The 18,220-nt window shown below is 39.7% G+C and overlaps 1 protein-coding gene across 1 annotated transcript; it reads right to left on the bottom strand.

Annotated features, from left to right (window-relative positions):
- Positions 1-7,017: 7,017 nt before the first annotated feature.
- On the bottom strand, positions 7,018-17,131 carry DR1 (down-regulator of transcription 1). The gene is made up of 3 exons (XM_009909880.2): positions 16,747-17,131; positions 10,579-10,742; positions 7,018-7,529 (listed from the first exon to the last, which is right to left on the bottom strand). The coding sequence occupies exons 1-3, from the start codon at positions 16,964-16,966 to the stop codon at positions 7,383-7,385; spliced, it is 531 nt and encodes a 176-aa protein (XP_009908182.2). The 5' UTR covers positions 16,967-17,131; the 3' UTR covers positions 7,018-7,382.
- Between the last annotated feature and the right edge of the window lie 1,089 nt (positions 17,132-18,220).

Genomic DNA, 18,220 nt, shown 5'->3' on the forward strand with positions numbered 1-18,220 from the left:
GTGTGGTGGGTTGAAGTTTCCCCCCAGCATTAAACTACCACACCAGGGACTGCAACTGGCCCTGGACCTAGAAGTAATTAAACAAGTATTAGCCTACCATTTTTTATTCTTCTAGTCACATCTTTGCAAACATTAGTCTTGGAGAAAAAAGTCAAGTCTCACTAAAAGAACTCAAGAATACATTAAAGACATACTTAAGCACTTTTCCATGCAGCAAAGCTTTGTGATAAATTGCATTGTTCTAGTACCCTTGTAAACCATTAGCTTTTTCTGGAAGATGACAACTTATTTTTTCTGCTTAGAAAACTTACCTTTATATGTAGCTGCTCTCCCCAGCATTGACTAATTGCTGCAGGCTTTAAAAGAAGGCCTGATTTTATTTTTTAGACCAAATCCACATCATTGCGGTTTTTAGTTACATACTTTGTTAATTCTGCTAGCTTCTCAACAAAATCTACTTGAGTTTACAAGTGTACCTAAGGATATTATTTTGGCAGGACAACAATTTGCATGATTAATTTGGAGTGGCAGAAAAGCTGTCTGGCACTCCCTGTGGGCATGGCACGCTTTCTAAAGAGAGAAGCAGCTTAAGCTTTCCATTGCCACAAATATCAGCAGGACCAAACAAATTACTTCCAAATACCCGTTTCTCAGCATGAAGTGCTGTAAGTTCTCTTCTCTGCTGGCCAGCAATTTCTTTGTCATATTAAAATTGGATTTTTACTTCACAAAGAAAATTAACTGTTGCAAACCCCATAAGTATTATCTCCTTTTGCTTCAAGACCGAAATAATTTAGCTCTCTCCCTTCTTTACACTTGTATTCCCCCTACTGCCAGCACTCCTAAGTGCTCTGATTTTGAAAATATTGATGTTCACAATGCCACCATGTGATGAGTGGGTAATAATTACTTCACAGCTCACGAGTTCTCCACAGACTTCCTCTGTGTCCCAAAGGTTATTTAACAATAACCAGCAATGGTCAGAGATCATAGCTATGAATTACTTTCACTGTTCTTTTATTTCAACTACTAAGCATAATTAAGCTTAGCTCTATTCTGAGTATTAATTTAGTTTTAGCTTCTGTTATAATTACTGAGTGTTTATTTTTTCTTTAAACCAGGAAATTTACAGGAAAATACATTAGTTAGACCATATCAACCCTGCTTCAGAGCAGAAGGAAAACTGCACTTACTAGAGCATCCTCAGACACCACTTAGGGTGACCTAATTCTGATTTTTCTTCTTTCTCAGAATTTTTGTGGGAAAAGCTGTACTCCCCTATCTTTTCCACTCTGTACTGAAATGCATTTTATATTGCAGAGGAAAGGTATGTTTCTTCTTTTTCCCTTGTCTCAGCAAGCAAAACAGAAAGACATCATCAGTGACTGGATAACAGAACTGAAAGGACGCTACTTATAAATAGGAGAAAACGAGAACTTACATTGCTTTAATGATATATCCTGTGTTCACTTGTTTTGCCTGCATAACAGCCAAAAGCACATCTTTCCATACCTTATGTAGCAGACAAAATGCAGTGTCAATCTGCATCAACTAGCCATACCCTGAGTACAAACAGCCTCTTGATTTATAGAAATTTGCCCTTTTTTCCAGTTAAGCAAGACTATCACATGACAACACAGCATTTCCTTTCAATAACATCCAACTGCATCCCAAGCTGGAGGCTGGACAATTACAAAATTTAAGGGACTATCCATAAATGATTGTATAAAAAGACACCATTCAAGTCTTTAATGCCTGCATTATCTGGTTGAATATTATAAAGCCACTTGCTTTCATTGCACATACTCTCAGAATTATATCAAAACACAACTATAAATGCTAGAGCTTTGCTACCTTAATATCTGGTATCTCCTGTTCACCTAACCCATGTCATCTCCACTATCCCACCAACCCCACACATGCACATTTCTTTATATTAAAAGAACATTGAGCTGTATCAAATATTCAGAGCTACATATAGCTATAGTGCATTCCAATAGCAAACTTTTTTCATTTTATTGTCTACAGGAATAAACATTATTAGAGTTGAAAGAATAACCAAAGACCTGAATAGTAACTGCTCTCTGCATCAATTAGCTAGCATACATTTGTAGTGTATGTATCAAAACTGAAGGATGGAGTCTGTCATGGTACTAGTTCAAGCTGCAGAAAAATGAATAATGGATGCATGTGTAACTAAGGGTCAGCAACATCTGTTTCCAGACTTGCTAAATATTTTATCATCACCTGACTTTGAATTATGATCAGAAATACAAATTTACATGTAGTTGTGCAAAATCTGGCATAACACTTGAACATAATTAGTATCCTGGGTTAATAGTTAATCTCATTAAAGGAGTTTTAATTTAAAACAGGTTAATGACATCTCATCAAGAGACTAAGATTCAGTTAACATCCAGCTGAAACCTATATGCAGAACTTGACCGCCGCCTGCTGGCAAATGAAAGAACAAGCAGTAGAACATAATACCAACCTGGTTCTGCTGTAATCAGATCCTATTGCATTGAATAATGTACGAGTTACATTATTCTGAAACTGAGAAAGCCAACGGTCCCCTGATTGTCCAATCTTCCATACAACTGCAAGTCTTCCCTCCTTTAAAGGATCTCGCTTCAGTGGTCACTGCTTTAATTTCAGGTGTCCTTCCCTTGTAATTTTAAATCTGCGGTGGATCCTCCTTTTATCACAAGAAGGTTGATGTCCATGTTGCACTATACCACATATAATGGGTGCGTGAAAAAACTGTCAGCAGATTACAGTCTGGAAAGAAACTCAAGAAAATTCATATATCCAAAACTCTCTTCCTTCCACTATTTATCACTTTACAAGAGCAATCAGTAAATACGTCACAGAAACGAGACCACAGTGTGCTGTACATAGAATAGATACTCCACTAAGCAAATCAGTTACCCATGTCTCCTTCTTGCATTAATTAAGACAGATACTACCGTTTGCCGTTCTTATTTGTTCCAAGGAGATTCTGATCACAGAGTAACTGCAGAAATTTTCTAGGTCATCCCCCCCCCAAAAAAAAACCACATTAACTGAAGATAAAGAAATAGCTTGTCTAGGAGAGAATTTTAATTTTGTGACATTACATTTCTGGAGCTTCACATTTAAGCCCTGCTCTTTGGACTTAAAAGGGCAGATCAAATCTGCCTTAAAGGTAATCTTTATATAATTTAATATGCCTCTTACGAGCTACGTACAGGTAGCTCTTCACATTTAAAACTCAGGAAAACAGGCTGCAGCAATTACTGTCAATCCCTAGCTCAGCATTTGGCTTAGGCTGTGGAGCAGAAGTCTTTATGTTGTATTCCTCCAGTTGATGTGACAATACATCACTGCCACGCTGAATTGAAGTCATATGTCCCCTTCCCTAACATATGCAGGATCATCACCCGCTACATATTTCTACCCTTGATTATGCTAGACTCATACACACAGCAAAACCCATGCTTACTGGATTTATGAATGATTGATGTATAGGATCTGGCATATCTGATTGCATTCACTGTCTAAATCATTTTGCTGCGAAACCTCCACTCTCCAATTATTGGCTCAGCTGCTTTCTAGCACAGCACCACAAAAAGAACAGCCTCCAATTCACTTTCACCAGATTTGCTTCCAAGAATGCACAGCTTGAGCATACTTATTGCTCCATGTACCCAAGAACTGGGATAATTACTTCCAATGCCATTATTAAATTCTCACAATCACTAGCATCTGTACCTATGTTTGCATGCACAGAAAAAGCACTCATTTCAAATTAAAAACAAAGCACTAACATCTTTTGAAAGGGAACCTATCATTCCCAATTGCCAGATAACTTCATTTGGCCTACACCAAGTCACACTGACACTCCTTTTCATCACTGAGTTATATCCTAGATATACTCTAGTCACAGACTACATATTCTTTGAGTTAACTTTTATCAAGTCCAAGGAATCAGAGATCTCAACTGTCTAATTTACCTGTAAGCAAAATCTATCCTAACACTGACCAGTATCCCTCTGATGTAAGCTGCAAATTAAAACTTTTCCATCTTAAACAGATTAATAGTGTAATGCTGAAAGTAATTCTAACCATAGCATTCTTCACCTTCACTCCTCCTTCCACATTGTTTGCTCATGACTCGTACAAAACCACAACCTATGTCTGGGAAACTAAAGTGAGGTATACCTATCAGAGCCAGGGGCTGGCTGTTCCACAATGATCGTGAAGTCAGTTCATGTCCTTGACTGGGCACTGTTTGAAAATCATGAAAAGATCAACCCAGACATTATCCTGTAAAGCCCTCCCTAATGGAGATTACTTTTACATAAGCTGAAGAGTACCATGTATACTTGCGGTTTTGAGAGACTTTTTCCATTCCAAAAATTCCTTTCCAGCATTTCAATGCCAAACACAACTAGCCACATTTAGGCTGTGAAACCCAAATACCATTTAAAGTATTTTGTGTTTAGAACCCTTAAGATAATTCCTTTAAAAGTAACTCAGTGCAGTAAATGCAACTATATTCATTATCCACAACTACATGCAGACTTTATTAAAATAACAAAAGAGAAAGATTTTGCAAGAAAGTCACTTAAGGCACTATGAAACAAGACTGCTAGAATAATTATGGAAAACCCAGAGATAACCTCTGTCTGAAGTTATACATGTTTCCTTATACATGTTTCTTCTGAGACATATGTGACCCACCACAACAAAGTAACAATACAGTTTACTAACCAAACTCTACACTCTATGTACCTGATGTACCAAAAAAAACCCCAACTTCAGGAACCTCTTCTTCAGTGAACAGCTAGTATATGGAAGCACAATAATAAAGTAATACAAAATTCTCAAGTTTGTTTAAAGATCAGTGAAAATTTCTTGTGACTGCCAGAATATACTTTTCATACTTGAGGTGGAACAGCTGAAACAGTAAAGCAGTCTCTAAACAAGACTATCTACATGAAATTAGTTCAACAGGGAGAGTAACACATATTTTTATTTCCCCATCCTCTGCCTGAGGTCTTTCACTTTATGTTAAACTGAAATTCTTTCAGGAGGTTATACCTCATCTATAGAGGTTTTCTCCAACATTTCAAGTTAAGAAGGTCAGGTTATTAAAAATGCATATACCCAAAATGCAATTCCTAAGATAAAAGAGTGCAGGTCAAACCCAGAAATACTGTTTGTAAGCATTAACTACTCCAGTGAACAGCAAAGGAGGTTGTAAAGACTTTGGTCGCAAGAAGTGTTCAGTGGGTCAATAATAGCAGAGTTTTAGTAGCCTTTTGGGTTTTTCCTACATAAATGCAATGAAGAAGACAGACTAATCATTAAATATAAAAGCAATTTTATAAAAACACATCAGAATTTTATTGCTTGAAGAATACAGCATATGAAAAAGCACAAGAATGTCCAAAAGAAAGGTCACAAGGATCCAAACATATTACACCATACATACCAGATGCAGTAAAATGTTAACCTGAATTCTGCATCAGAAAAGAAAGGTGTGAAAATATACCTAATATTATTTAAAAGGAAAAGACTCATTTAAAATAGAAGGTGTGAAGGTGTTACAGTACAAATTAGAAAAGCCAACACTGCACATTAACATTGTATCACTAGACTAGATTTCCTACCTTTGGTACTTACACCTTTACTGAAAACCACTTCCTTGCTCAAACCTCGCCCAATATATTTTATAGTATCCATGGAAGGGTTAGTTTGGGTTTTTTGGGGAGGTTTGGTTTGGTTTTTTGGGACTGTTTTTCCTTTTTTTTTAAAATGTAAATATTCAAATGCTTTTCTGAATTTTCACTGCATTAATGCATTTAAGGAAGCATTCACCTTTATTCAATATCGAACTTAATGTATCTCAAATTTAAATCAAAAGTCACCATGTGACTGAGACCTGAATATATGCCAATTGTACCTTGTTTTAAGTAAAAATGGGCATGCCATTTTGTTTGCATCCTTATGTAAACAGAGTGCTGTAGCCTTCCTCAAGAATTCTAACTAGAGCAACTTACTGAGGACATAAAACAATCCACCTTGTTAGAGAGCTATAAGATCATCTACAGCAGCATGCAAGTGGCTTTTCTAGTCTGCTCAGATTAGTGTACCAGAAGATATGCCAGTATTACTTCAAGTAACACATTAAAACTCAGCAATGATCACTACTGTGCTTTATTTCAACACAAAGAACAGCTGTTCATCCATTAATCAACAGAATTTTCAAATCAACTATCAAAAGGACTACAACATCATTTCTGTTCCATGTATTGCTGATCACTCTTAGGGAACAGTTTTATCAAAAACCTGGACTTGCCCATGAAACAATTGGAATGAACAAAATGTTATCTTTCAACAAGGTATTTTAGTAATCCAGTGGCAATCTAGTCTAGAGAATAGTTACCACTATGCTTACAACAATGACTATATAAATTCCCTCTTTTATAGTAAGCATGCTCTTAGCTTTAGCTTTCCCAGGCTTGAATACTTAATCATTACCAGTTACGTCAGTGAGACTAAAACGATTTTGTTTCATCAAGTTCCAGCTTTATGTTTCAACAATATGAATAGACCTGGACTATGTAATACCATCAATAACAGTTAACATTAAACTGGAGTGAAATAGAAGAGTTAGTTCTTCAAACCAGGTAGTCTCTGAAGTGAAATACTCAGTTAGGACTGTCAAAGGTGTCATAATAAAACCATGGGTTTATTTTTTTTCACCCCTATACAAAAAAAAAAAAAAAAGAGACAGATTTTGTACAACTATTAAATATACTTCTCCTAGCTTGGCAAAAATGTATGATTTTCCAATTTTAACAAGTGTGGTAATTTGAGCATAAAGAGTATTTATTGCCATACACATCCTCATTTTAAAAAGAACTACGAATTCAGACTCTACTATGCTGAACTCTGCTTTTTCCCATTAACAGATTACGTCTACTGTACCACTCCCCCCCCCCCCAAACCAATTAAAAATTCTAAGATTTAATAGCTTAGTTAAAAGGGAAGAAATGCAAATGTGGATTTAGAGCCTTTTGTATAAAGCTCATTACATTTTATAAATTCGTTGTTTATTGTAATACTGTTTATTGATCAAATAAATGACGCACTGCTATCTAAAATTTCCATATACACCATTAAAAATCCAAAGTTGATATGATACTGAACCTTAAATCTTCAAGAATTCAAAAAAAGACAGTTTATACATGTACAGCACACAACAGCAGACACCCCTAGAATACCAATTGCCAGTCCATTATGCATACAAACTTACAGGTAAGCATTCATTTCACTGTTTTCATTGTGCAGGAAAAATATTTCTTAATAAAGACAAACTCAGCTGGTGAATATCAGATATCATCTTCATCATCTTCATCCTGAGAGGATCCTGCCTGATTGGATGCACTGGCTGAGGCAGCAGCAAGCTGTGCCTGTTGAGCTGCTTGTTGCATTTGTAGCCATTCCTGCTGTGCCAGTTCTGCTTGCTGTTGTCTAGCCTAAAGACATGAATTTAATTGTTAAGGCTATACATAGCTTATGAAGAATCTCTACAGCACTTGATCTTTAAAAGTAGTTTTATCTGCACTAGCAGATGCCATTTGCATAGTTTTTATTAACTATACATATAAGAACATATCTAGAAGTGCCTTAATTATTTATACCAAGATGTTTAGCTACATTCTCTGTCTAAACAGGCCACCATTTGGAGAATTTACAGTTACAAAAATAAGAGGCAGGAACTAGCAAACTTATAATCCACTGTGAAGATTGTACTGAACCACTTCCTAATGGAAAAATTAAGTGAGGCAAAGCAATGGAAATTTTAGGCTTCAGTTTCAAGAGATCTTAACCTTTAATCACAGTTCAGAGGAAAACAGCCCTACTTTCTTGATTACAAATACTAAAACTTGCAATTATGAAATCATCCAGTTGTAGCACAAAGGCACATACTATTACGAAATCATAATGAAAGCCATTATCTTAATTTACTAGACAGCCTTTGGAAAACAGAGCAACTCAGGCATGCAGATTGAGGATGTCTTTGCTACAGAAAGGTATAGTCTTACACTTTTCGGTAAAGGACATTCTAACAAAACATTTCTGTGGTTCAGCTGGTGACCTCTTGTTTTTCTATCAGGATTTTCACTTGCTCTTCAGCAGCTACTGTTGATTTCAACAGTACACCAGTCAATTCAGTTAAAGTTAAAACTTTAATTTCTGTTTTCAGTGAACATTAGGAAAAAGTTCTTAACATTAAAAATCTTGTCTTCTTTACTTTTCTACATTTACCAGTCATCACTACAACTGTAACAATGTCCATTTATTTTCTAATCCCATTGCATTCACTGGATTTTCCTTTTTATTTGATGTTTTGTTTTTCTTTCTCTCCAAAGCATCAACAAAAAAAGATGGTACCAAAACACGATACCTTGGAATACAATAGAAGTTTGTCTGCATAGCCAAATGACAGGGGAAAAAAGCTAAGTTCTCCCTTACTGTAAGAAGCATCAAATTTCCTCAGTCTATTCTAGCTTTAAAAGAAAGTGCTTTTAGAGATAGAAACCTCTTTTCACTGAAGACTTTACAGTATTTCAAACTTCGAGTGGTAGTGAAGTTATAAGGACTGGAAAACAATTAAAGACATTGTAAAGTTTTAAACAAAGAAAGACAGCAGCACCTATGCACATAAAAGAGGCAAAAATATTTCTCACACAATAAAGCAATGGGGCTCCTCGCCACCCCTGCTACAATTAAGTTTACTGTATACTTAATGAGGTGATACACATTCATGCACCAGGAATCACAGGCTCAGCACTTCACTCTGGAAGGATTGTTTCGTCAGCACCTAAGTTCACTGCTGTATTTATAACAATAATCCTTAGCCATTTCAAAAATGAAAGAAAAATAAAAATTCCATTGAGTTGTACTGACAAAGAAACTTCATAATCATCTGGTAAACTTAACTCATTTATTACACCAATGAACTTCAGTGTGGAAATGTCAAAGGTGCTTGCACTTAAAGACATCCATGTCTTGCACTTACAGACATGTACGGACATCAGGATAAGCCATTGCTGACTTCAAATATTTACAAAGCTATAGGCATAAAAAACTGATACATTAACAGACAAGTATTTTAAAACCAGAAAGAAAGAAATCAGCATGTCTTGCTCTATTAACAAGATCAGCACAAATAAACATACACTTGTTTAACTGCTATTAAGAATAATTACAGTACCTCCAAGAGCATATTACAACTAGTATGTTTGAAAAGTAAGACTGCCATTCTTGAGTCTAAGCATGACTTTCCATATCACTAAAGAAGATTAAAAATAAAAAATCATTCATACAATCTTGTCAAGCCTAATCTAGACATTAAGGCACAGTATTACACACTTTAATAAGAATATACCTCAATTAGTCATTCCTTAAATAGTGTGTGCTTACACAAGGTGGCCATAGTTTCAGCTGGTTGTTTTTTTACTCAGGAGCTAGTACTCCCTGAATACATTTTATTTTTGCTGCTTTATTTTGTATACCACGCTAAGGTTTTTGAACAAAATAGTAAGTAAAAAACAGGTATCAAACTGATCTGTAAATCTTACCCTTAACCCAGAAGCAGCCATTTTGGTCTTTCTCATGTTAGTACAACCAAACAAGTCAGGCGTGCATAGATTTATCTTAATTAGTTCACTGTATGATGATAATAGCTACATGGTGTGCTGAAATTTTAAATGCCTTAAAATTCATCATGCAGTCAAGATTAAATTAGTTGGCATGCTGTAATATGAAAAACAACAGTTATTGTTTCAGCGAAACATGGGTACAGCCAAAGGGGAGAGAAGGCTACAGTAATCAGACATGACAACACATACCTGAAAAAGCGTTTTCACCAGAAGAAATTAAGGACAGACAAATGAAAAAATGAGTCATGTCATGAGTAAGAGAAAAGAGCAATTCAAACTTTCTCTTGAAGGGGAATGAAGAATGTGTGTGTGCATGCAGCATTTGCAGGCAAATGCTTTTCCTGTGCCTGAACTGCCTTTTTAAAAATTCATGTGTGAATTCACTCAATTAGAATCTTGCCAAGAGTAAATGGAGATAAGAAAGGGCAAAGCAGACATTTTCAACAATTAAATGTTTCTTTCAAGGCCTAAGAAATAACATCCTTGCACTGAGGGCCAGAACAAAAATTTTCACTTTTTAATGCATCAAAACTGGTAATTTCCTAGAACACCAGCTGTCACTGTTTTATTTCCTCAGCCAAGTAATTCTTAAATGTATTCTCTACCGTAGAATGGAAATACCTAAGGAACAGCAAGCCCCATGCTTTTTAAACCTGAGTAGTCTTACATATCAAATCACAGAAGTAACAAGCATCTTGCTAGTTGACTTTCCCCAGTTCAAAGGGGATAAGGTCAACAGCATCTTAGATGCCACAGCAATTCACGAGGAAGGACATACTTCTTGAGGTGTGCACATGTTTTTGTGGCACTAGATTTGCAGCATTAATTATCCCAATCTCATAAGTACTGCTTCACTTACTTTTGCAAATAATTCCTGTTGCTGCCTTAGAAGCTCTTCTTCTGGAATGCCAAGGTTCTCCAAGCGTGAACTGGCCTTTCTTCTCTTTAGTGCTACTGTTTTGCATTCTTGTAAGACTTCTTTTACTTCACTGATATAGGAGCCAAATCCCAAACTTTCTAGTGCTAGAAAGAAAGAAAACGTATTATCTTTCACAAAGCTTTCAATAATAGATAACGTTGTTTAAAACAATTTTTTCAGAAGGTCTATCACTTTTCTAACACCTCCTGGTGAAAACTGTGATCATCATAACTTTTGACATCTATTTTCCCAGTCTCTTCTCCTATGCCATTTAAGAGTGCGTGTTTTCAGGCTAAGAAAATTCAGGTTAGTCATGTACAACCAAAGAACCCTACACTTGCAGAGGATTCAGCGGTTTCAGATACATTTTGCCAAACACAGCTGTTATTATTCAAAACACATCTTTCTCCCATCTTCCACACATCAGAATCAAGCAGAATTTATAAAATTCAAAAGTCCTCCCTATCTGAATTGTTAACCTTATCTTTCAGGGAGTTTATCTTGCCAGTTTTGTTGCAAAAAGGCATCAGTAGAAAGTAAATTAGCCCCCTCTAACAGAGCAAGTAACATGATCACAGAATCTTCATTATGGCAGAAATAACTAATATTACCTTAGCTCTATGAATTAAAGCTTCTGTCTTTCAATATTGAAATTCACATTTCAAGTCCTAAGAAGCTAAAAAAATGCATAGTTCACACACACAGAGCAACACAAAATTATGCCTTCACACAAACGTACCTCTCAAGTGGAATTATTACAGAACATGCCAGAAATATTACAGAAGCAACAATTATACTAGAAACATATCTCAGTTTAATGAAACACACAGTCCCCTTCTGGTACTTATACAAATCAAAGTTTTCTTTACAGAATGATAGTTGTTTTGATATTTGCCTTACTTTATGCCAACCTTATGTCACAAGTTATTCAAGAAACAGCACTAAAACTGCAAAACAGCAATCAACACCTTGTTATAAACACGCTGAGTTACACTACCTCAGACTATATTCTAACATTAATTCTGTAAGCAACATTTTCCTACTCATAGTTACATCAGCATGCCATTGTATCATACACCTAAACAGTACCCCAAAGGCATTCTCGTAAGTTTTCAGCTTCCACTGCCTTCAACAGGGCAGTACAGTGTACCTGTCTAAGTCATGCAGGACTACCCTTCCTGTAACAGATTAACATTTGACAAATTAATTTACATAATACCTATTTCTTTTTAAAAAAAAAAAAATCAAGTTAAAAACCAAAGTGATTTAGAGATAATCAAATTAGAGACAGTATGCCAGTTCAGCCTCAGCCCACACACAGACACTGGAAATGCTTTGTTCAGTTAGCCCACAGTTTTTGTAAGAATTACACCAACCCCACACCCCCAAACTGAAGTATAAAATTAAGAACTCCACAACATCTTCCTAACATCACTTAGACAAGCCTTCATAGCAAAAACGCAGGTGCTCATCCAAAGAGCATTCACCATGATCTGGGCTGGCTGATGAACTCCATCCAAACACAAACCACTCCCCAACCTGAAATCAACAGCAACACGTGTTTTTCAGACATTTCAAATGGACTGTCAAAGAAAATAATGTGAAGAATTAGCAGTTGTTTCCTGAATATAGGACACAAACACATATATATCCAAAAGAAAGTGTGTGATATAAACCAGATAGAGTTACACAACTGTTCAACAAAATAAAACTATGAAGAACCTTATGTACACCATAGGTCCAGTTTATCAAAAATCTGCTGGCTGTCAAACAACTTCAGAAATTTACTACCCTGAAACACACCAAGGCCTTACAGAATGCATACATGGAAGGGATATGAATCCCTTTATACCAGCATGGTGCTAAAATGTGTGGCAAGTGATCAATACTTCAGCGGAGCTACAGTTCCAACAAAGCTTAGAGTCTCTCACAGAATTATAGAATCCCCTGGAAGGGGCCTCCAAAGGTCGTCTAGTTCAACCCCCCTGCAATGAGCAGGGGCATCCTCAACTAGATTAGGTTGCTCAGAGTGCTGTCAAGCCTCACCTTGAATATCTCCAAGGATGAGGCCCCAATGTAGGCAACCTATTCCAGTGCTCAGCCACCCTCACTGTAAAGAACTTTTTCTTAATATCCAATCTAGATCTACTCTAATTCCAAACGATTGCCCCTTATCCTACCACTGCAGGCCTTGATAAACAGTCCCTCTCCAGCCTTCTTGCAGATCCCCTTCAGGTACTGGAAGGTGGCGAGCAGGTCACCCTGAAGCCATCTCTTCTTCACAATCAATGACCTCAGCTCCCTCAGCCTGTCCTCATAGCAGAGGTGCTCCAGCCCCTTGATTAATTTTGTGGCCGTCCTCTGGACCCACTCTGTGAGGGCCATGCCCTTTCTGTATTGAGGGCTCTTGAGGTGGATGCAGTACTCCTGGTGAAGTCCCACCAGAGCAGAGTGGTAGAATCACCTCTCAATCTGCTGGCCACGCTTCTTTTGATGCAGCCATTGGCCTCCTGGGCTGCAAGTGCACATTGTTGGCTCATGTCCAGCTTCTTGTCCATCAGCACCCCCAAGTCCTTTTCCGCAGGGCTGCTTTCTATCACTTCCCTCCCCAGCCTGTATCAATAGTGAGGGTTGTTCCAAATCAGGTGCAGGACCCTGCATATAGTCTTATTCTGTTGGTTGAACCTCATGAGGTTCACCTGGGCCCACTTCTCCAGAGTGTCCAGGTCCTTCTGGATGACATCCCATCCTTCTGGCTTATCAACAGCACCATACAGCTTGGTGTCATCTGCAAACTTGCTGATGGTGCCTTGATCCCACTGTCTATATCATTGATAAATACATTAAACAATACAGGTCCTAGTACAGATCCCTGAGGGACACAACTTGTCTCTGCTCTCCAGCTGGACTTCAAGACATTGACTACTATCCTCTGGACACAACCATCCAGCCAATTTCTTATCCACTGAACAGTCCACCCATCAAACCTGTACCTCTCCATCCTGGTGAGTAAGATGTTGTGGAAGACCATGTCAAAGGCCTTGCAGAACTCCAGATAGGTCACATCCATCAGTCATCCCTTGTCCACTGATGTAGCTGCTGTCATAGAAAGCCACTAGGTTGGTCAGGCAGGATTTTCCCTTAGGTTTAAACACCTCCCTGTTGTCCATGTGCTTTATCAGACCTTCTAGGAGAAGATGCTCCATGATCTTGCCAGGCACAGAGGTGAAGCTGCCAAGTCAGCACTTCCCAGGGTCCTCCTTTCTGCCCTTTTTAAAAATGGGTGTAATGTGTCCCTTCTTCCAGTCACCAGGGACTTGACCTGACTGCCAGGACTTCTCAAGTATAATAGACAGTGGCTTGTCAACTACATTAGTCAGTTCTCTCAGGACTCTAGGATGCATCTCATCAGCCCCCATAGACCTACATATGTTCAGGTTCCTCAGGAGGTCACAAACCTGATTTTCACATACAATGAAAGGGACTTCACCACCCTGGTCCCCACCTTGTGACTTGGAGGTATTGGGAGAGAGGTTACCAGTGAAGACTGAGGGAAAAAAGTTGTTGAGGCTCTCAGCCTTCTGCTCATCTGTGGTTACTCACTCACTGTTCTCACTCTTCAGTGTGGGTATGTTTTCTTTGAGGGTCCCTTCCAACCCAATGGAATCAGTGAATCTATGAAGCAAATCAGATCTCTTACGGATTATAAGAAGCCTCTGATTTCCTTTCCCTATGGTGTTAAGACCACTGTGCCAGTCAACTGTGCTACTATACAATTAAACACTAGGACTTCATCTAGCTGAAGTATAACCCAGTAGCAGCAGGAAAGAGCTCTAGCTCAGTACATTGCCACACAACCATTTAAACAGGGCAGCAAAGGGCAGCAATGAACTGCAGTTTCACATTACCTCTAACACAGTACAATAGGAGGATGTCTTTCTGTGTCTTTCTCCCTCCTTCCCAGGGAAATAGCCTTCCTGCTCCTTGCTTCCAATCTAGTAACTTCATGTTTACAGGCACAGTCAGATCAGCAAACTCACCTGACAAAAAACTGTGTTCCTCTCTAGATTCTCAAAAAGCCACTGGGTCAGTTGCATCAGCAACTGCTAGATCCAGCTCTAGGGGAGGTACAAAAAGATTCCTCTTGGCAGCACCATGTGTTTACACTGGACCGGACAAGATGCAACAGCCATTAGCCTCATTTTTCACCCTAAATGAACTAGTTTAAGTATTCAACAGGAAAAAGACATCTAGATGACCACAGCAAATGTATTTCAATTATTTGTTAGCACAGTTATCATGGAACTATGTTAAAAGGCAGTCAAAACAGCAAGTATCTGGAATGTATGAAGATGGATGAAAAAGAATACTATGCCTATATACACATAATCACTGTTTCCAAAATTAGCAATCTAAACTTTCATGCCTCACAGACAGATGGATGGATCATCTGCCAACTGAGCAGCATCTCAAAGAAGCTAACAGCATATACACCACTCTCCAAAGAGAAGAGCAGAAAACGCAAGAACAGCTCCTTCAGTCTCCAGAGCATAACAAAAATGGATAAGTCTCTGAGGTCAGTAGAGATACAAGTTGAAAATTATTTTTTCCAACTCTAAAATCTGGTAACACAAAGACACAGAACTCAGCAAAATACTTGGGACCACCTGCTGATGATATGCACACAGCTCTGTGTGTGTACATACACACGAAGGCATTTTAGTTTCCATTCATTTTCCAAAAACACTCAAAGGAACCCTAGGGCAGAAACAAAACAGGTGAAATCTTTTCTAAAGACCATCACTACTACACAAAAATTACTTTCATACCTGATTTTTTTACTGTCCTCAACATTAAAGATTACATCTATTCTGGTGTTAAGAACAGAGCTCAAACGTTTCAGCAGCCAACTAAGGAAACTATCCATATACTAAGAAGCATCAGACCCAAATTATGCTTTGAGTGTAGGCACAAGTTTTACTCTTTACATCCTGAGCTGCTGTGATGAGTTCCTTTGCCAAACTTCCACGTTTACACACATTTTACTTCCAGGTTTACACGTGTTTTATTTAATATTGAAGCTCATACATGCTACGTATTTTCTTTTGCTATTAACAACCCAGTCAAGTACTTCTGGTGAGCAAGCTGATATACTCTAAAAGAATCTCTCTTTTTTTGGTTGTTGTTTCAGAGACAGAATCATTTGCAAAAGCCCACAACATTTTTTAACTTGACGCCACCAGAGTCCTGAGAACAACTCTAGTGCAAATGCTACCGTTCATATCTCTAACCAAACAGCAAACTCCTCTGTTACTCACTGTTACTGCTACAAAATTGATTGCTGCAGATAATGCAACCTTTGCTTAATCAGCAAAGTGAATGATTCCAGACAAAGAATGCCAGTTGCAAACTTAGGGATGAGGCAAGGAAACTCCTTATTTGTGGCAGATCTCACAAGCAAATGAAACACAGAAAGAGAACTCTCCTTTTATTATGTGAAAGGAAGTGAAATTTAACAGCAGAAAAAGACGCAGAAGCATAGATCAAGTTTATGTCTTCTACAACAGGCTTAAATATTTGATGCTAAACAATTAACTTCCAACGACAGCCCTAGAGGAGTATTTCACTTTTTATGGGATCCAGACAGGACGACTCTGGATTAAAACCTGGGCCCCATATACTCAACCATACACGTGTTTGCTAGTTTCCAAAAGAAAGACACTTACTAAAGTCAGGATCTTAACACATACAGTAAAAGAAATATGCATAACCATTTAAAAAGCAGATCTCATTTCACACGGACAAAAAAGACAAACAGCTTCGGTAACGTCAATTAAAGCATTCCAGACCTCGCTGAACTACGAAGTAAGAGCTGATCTTGATCACAATCAAGAGGCTCTCGAACCACACAAAGACAACCTCCCCTTACAATACGGCTGACAAGCCAAATAACACATTTTTTCTCCAGATTCTTAAAAGCCCCCTGCCTTTTCTCTTTCATATAACTACAAAAAGCCACTGAGGAAAAAGTTGCAGGAGAACAGGAGTAGCAAAGCTTGAATGACCCGTGGCGCAGCGGGCAGCAGCACACCGCCTCCGGAAGCTTACCTTGTATGACATGCTCCGGAGAAATGGTTTTCTTCTCCGATTTGTTGCAGATCTCGTTGGCCTCGGAGGAGATGAGGTGGATGAATTCAGTGCAGCAGTTTACCACCAGCTCCCGGGCATCATTTGCGACGCGGACGTTGGGGAGCGTTTCTTTGATCATCTTGTTGATGGCAGCCCTGGGAATGGTGAGGTCGTCGTCGTTACCCGAAGACGAAGCCATCCTAGCTGCCACTGGCTCCTGAAGAGGCGCTCGGCTCCCGCGCTCACGGGCTCCCCCTCAGCTCCCCCGCGGGGCTCCAGCGCGCGGGGAGCCGGCGAGGGGCGGGCGGTACCGCGGCAGGCGACGCTGCGGGGAGGCGGCGGCGACACCGACGCCGCTGCTGCTGCTGGACGAGAGGGTCGAAGCCGGGGACCGCCGGTGCGCGGGGCCGGGAAACACTTCTCGGGTTCAGGGCTCCCTCGGCCGCGGCGCCTGCAACTGCCGTCTCCGCCACATCCTTCGGACGCTGGCGCCGCTACCTTATGAGCGCCGGGAGAGAAATCGAACCACCAAATCACCCCCGCGCAACACGGCTCTGCACCTTCCTCCTCCGGCGGCGGCGGCGTCTGGCTCGAAAGTGAGGGCGGCCGCGAGGCGGAAACGGTCTGACTACGGGCTCGACCTGCGAACGACGTCGATTCCGCCGGAAGCAGGGACACACTTCCGCTGTCTGGCACCGCCCGGCCGGGGAGCGCCGGAAGGGGGGGTGGCGGGCGGCAGCTGAGGCCCTGCCTCATGCGGGACGGCGTAGCGGTTGGGCACTCTTCACCGTCAGGCCGGCTGGGGGGATTCTGCGCGGGGGCCTCGGCGGGCGGGGCGGCTCCTTCGAGAGGTGCTCCCTGTCCCCACCAAGGCTCCCCAGACTCCGTCACGCTGCCCTTGAACTGCTGTAGGAGCAATGAACTTTACATACTCGACAGGCTCATTCCTGAGGCAGTGGTCAAAGCTCCACTCTTCATCCGAGATTTATTAATGAGTTTACTCAGAACTGTTTATGAAGCTGTGCTTTCTGCTTTTGTCTACTCCATAAACAGCATCTATGTTGGATGAAGCAAAATTAAACGAACTGCAATGGCATTTAGGGAGGGGTCATTAAAACCTGCTGTCCAGGTACCTGCCTGCATCTTTGTGCTCCAGTGAAAAAAAAAAAAAAAAGGTAAAGAACTCCAGCCCTAGGCTACAGGGCCAGAGCCAACCACACGAAACTTCACCGAGTTAAAAACCTCGATGGATGGCCAGGCCCAGGGAATAGCGGTAAATGGAGTTAAATGCAGGTGGCAGCTGCTCACAAGTGGTGTTCCCCAGCACTCAGTTTTGGGGCCAGGTCTTAATATCTTGATCTATGACATGGTTGTGGAGATTGAGTGCAGCCTTTGTAAGTTTTCAGATAACGATAAACCAGGAGGGAGTGTTGTTCTGCTTGATGAGAGGAAG

The sequence above is a fragment of the Dryobates pubescens genome, chromosome 11 (genome assembly GCF_014839835.1).
Source record: "Dryobates pubescens isolate bDryPub1 chromosome 11, bDryPub1.pri, whole genome shotgun sequence".
Classification (NCBI taxonomy): domain Eukaryota; kingdom Metazoa; phylum Chordata; class Aves; order Piciformes; family Picidae; genus Dryobates; species Dryobates pubescens.

What these genes read in the sequence shown, in the direction of transcription:
- DR1 (XM_009909880.2), bottom strand. Translation starts at nt 16,966, where the DNA reads ATGGCTTCGTCTTCGGGTAACGACGACGACCTCACCATTCCCAGGGCT. An exon ending in TCCGGAGCATGTCATACAAG is followed by an intron (nt 10,743 to 16,746) that starts GTAAGCTTCCGG and finishes CTTTCTTTCTAG; the next exon opens with CACTAGAAAGTTTGGGATTT. An exon ending in AACAGGAATTATTTGCAAAA is followed by an intron (nt 7,530 to 10,578) that starts GTAAGTGAAGCA and finishes TCATGTCTTTAG; the next exon opens with GCTAGACAACAGCAAGCAGA.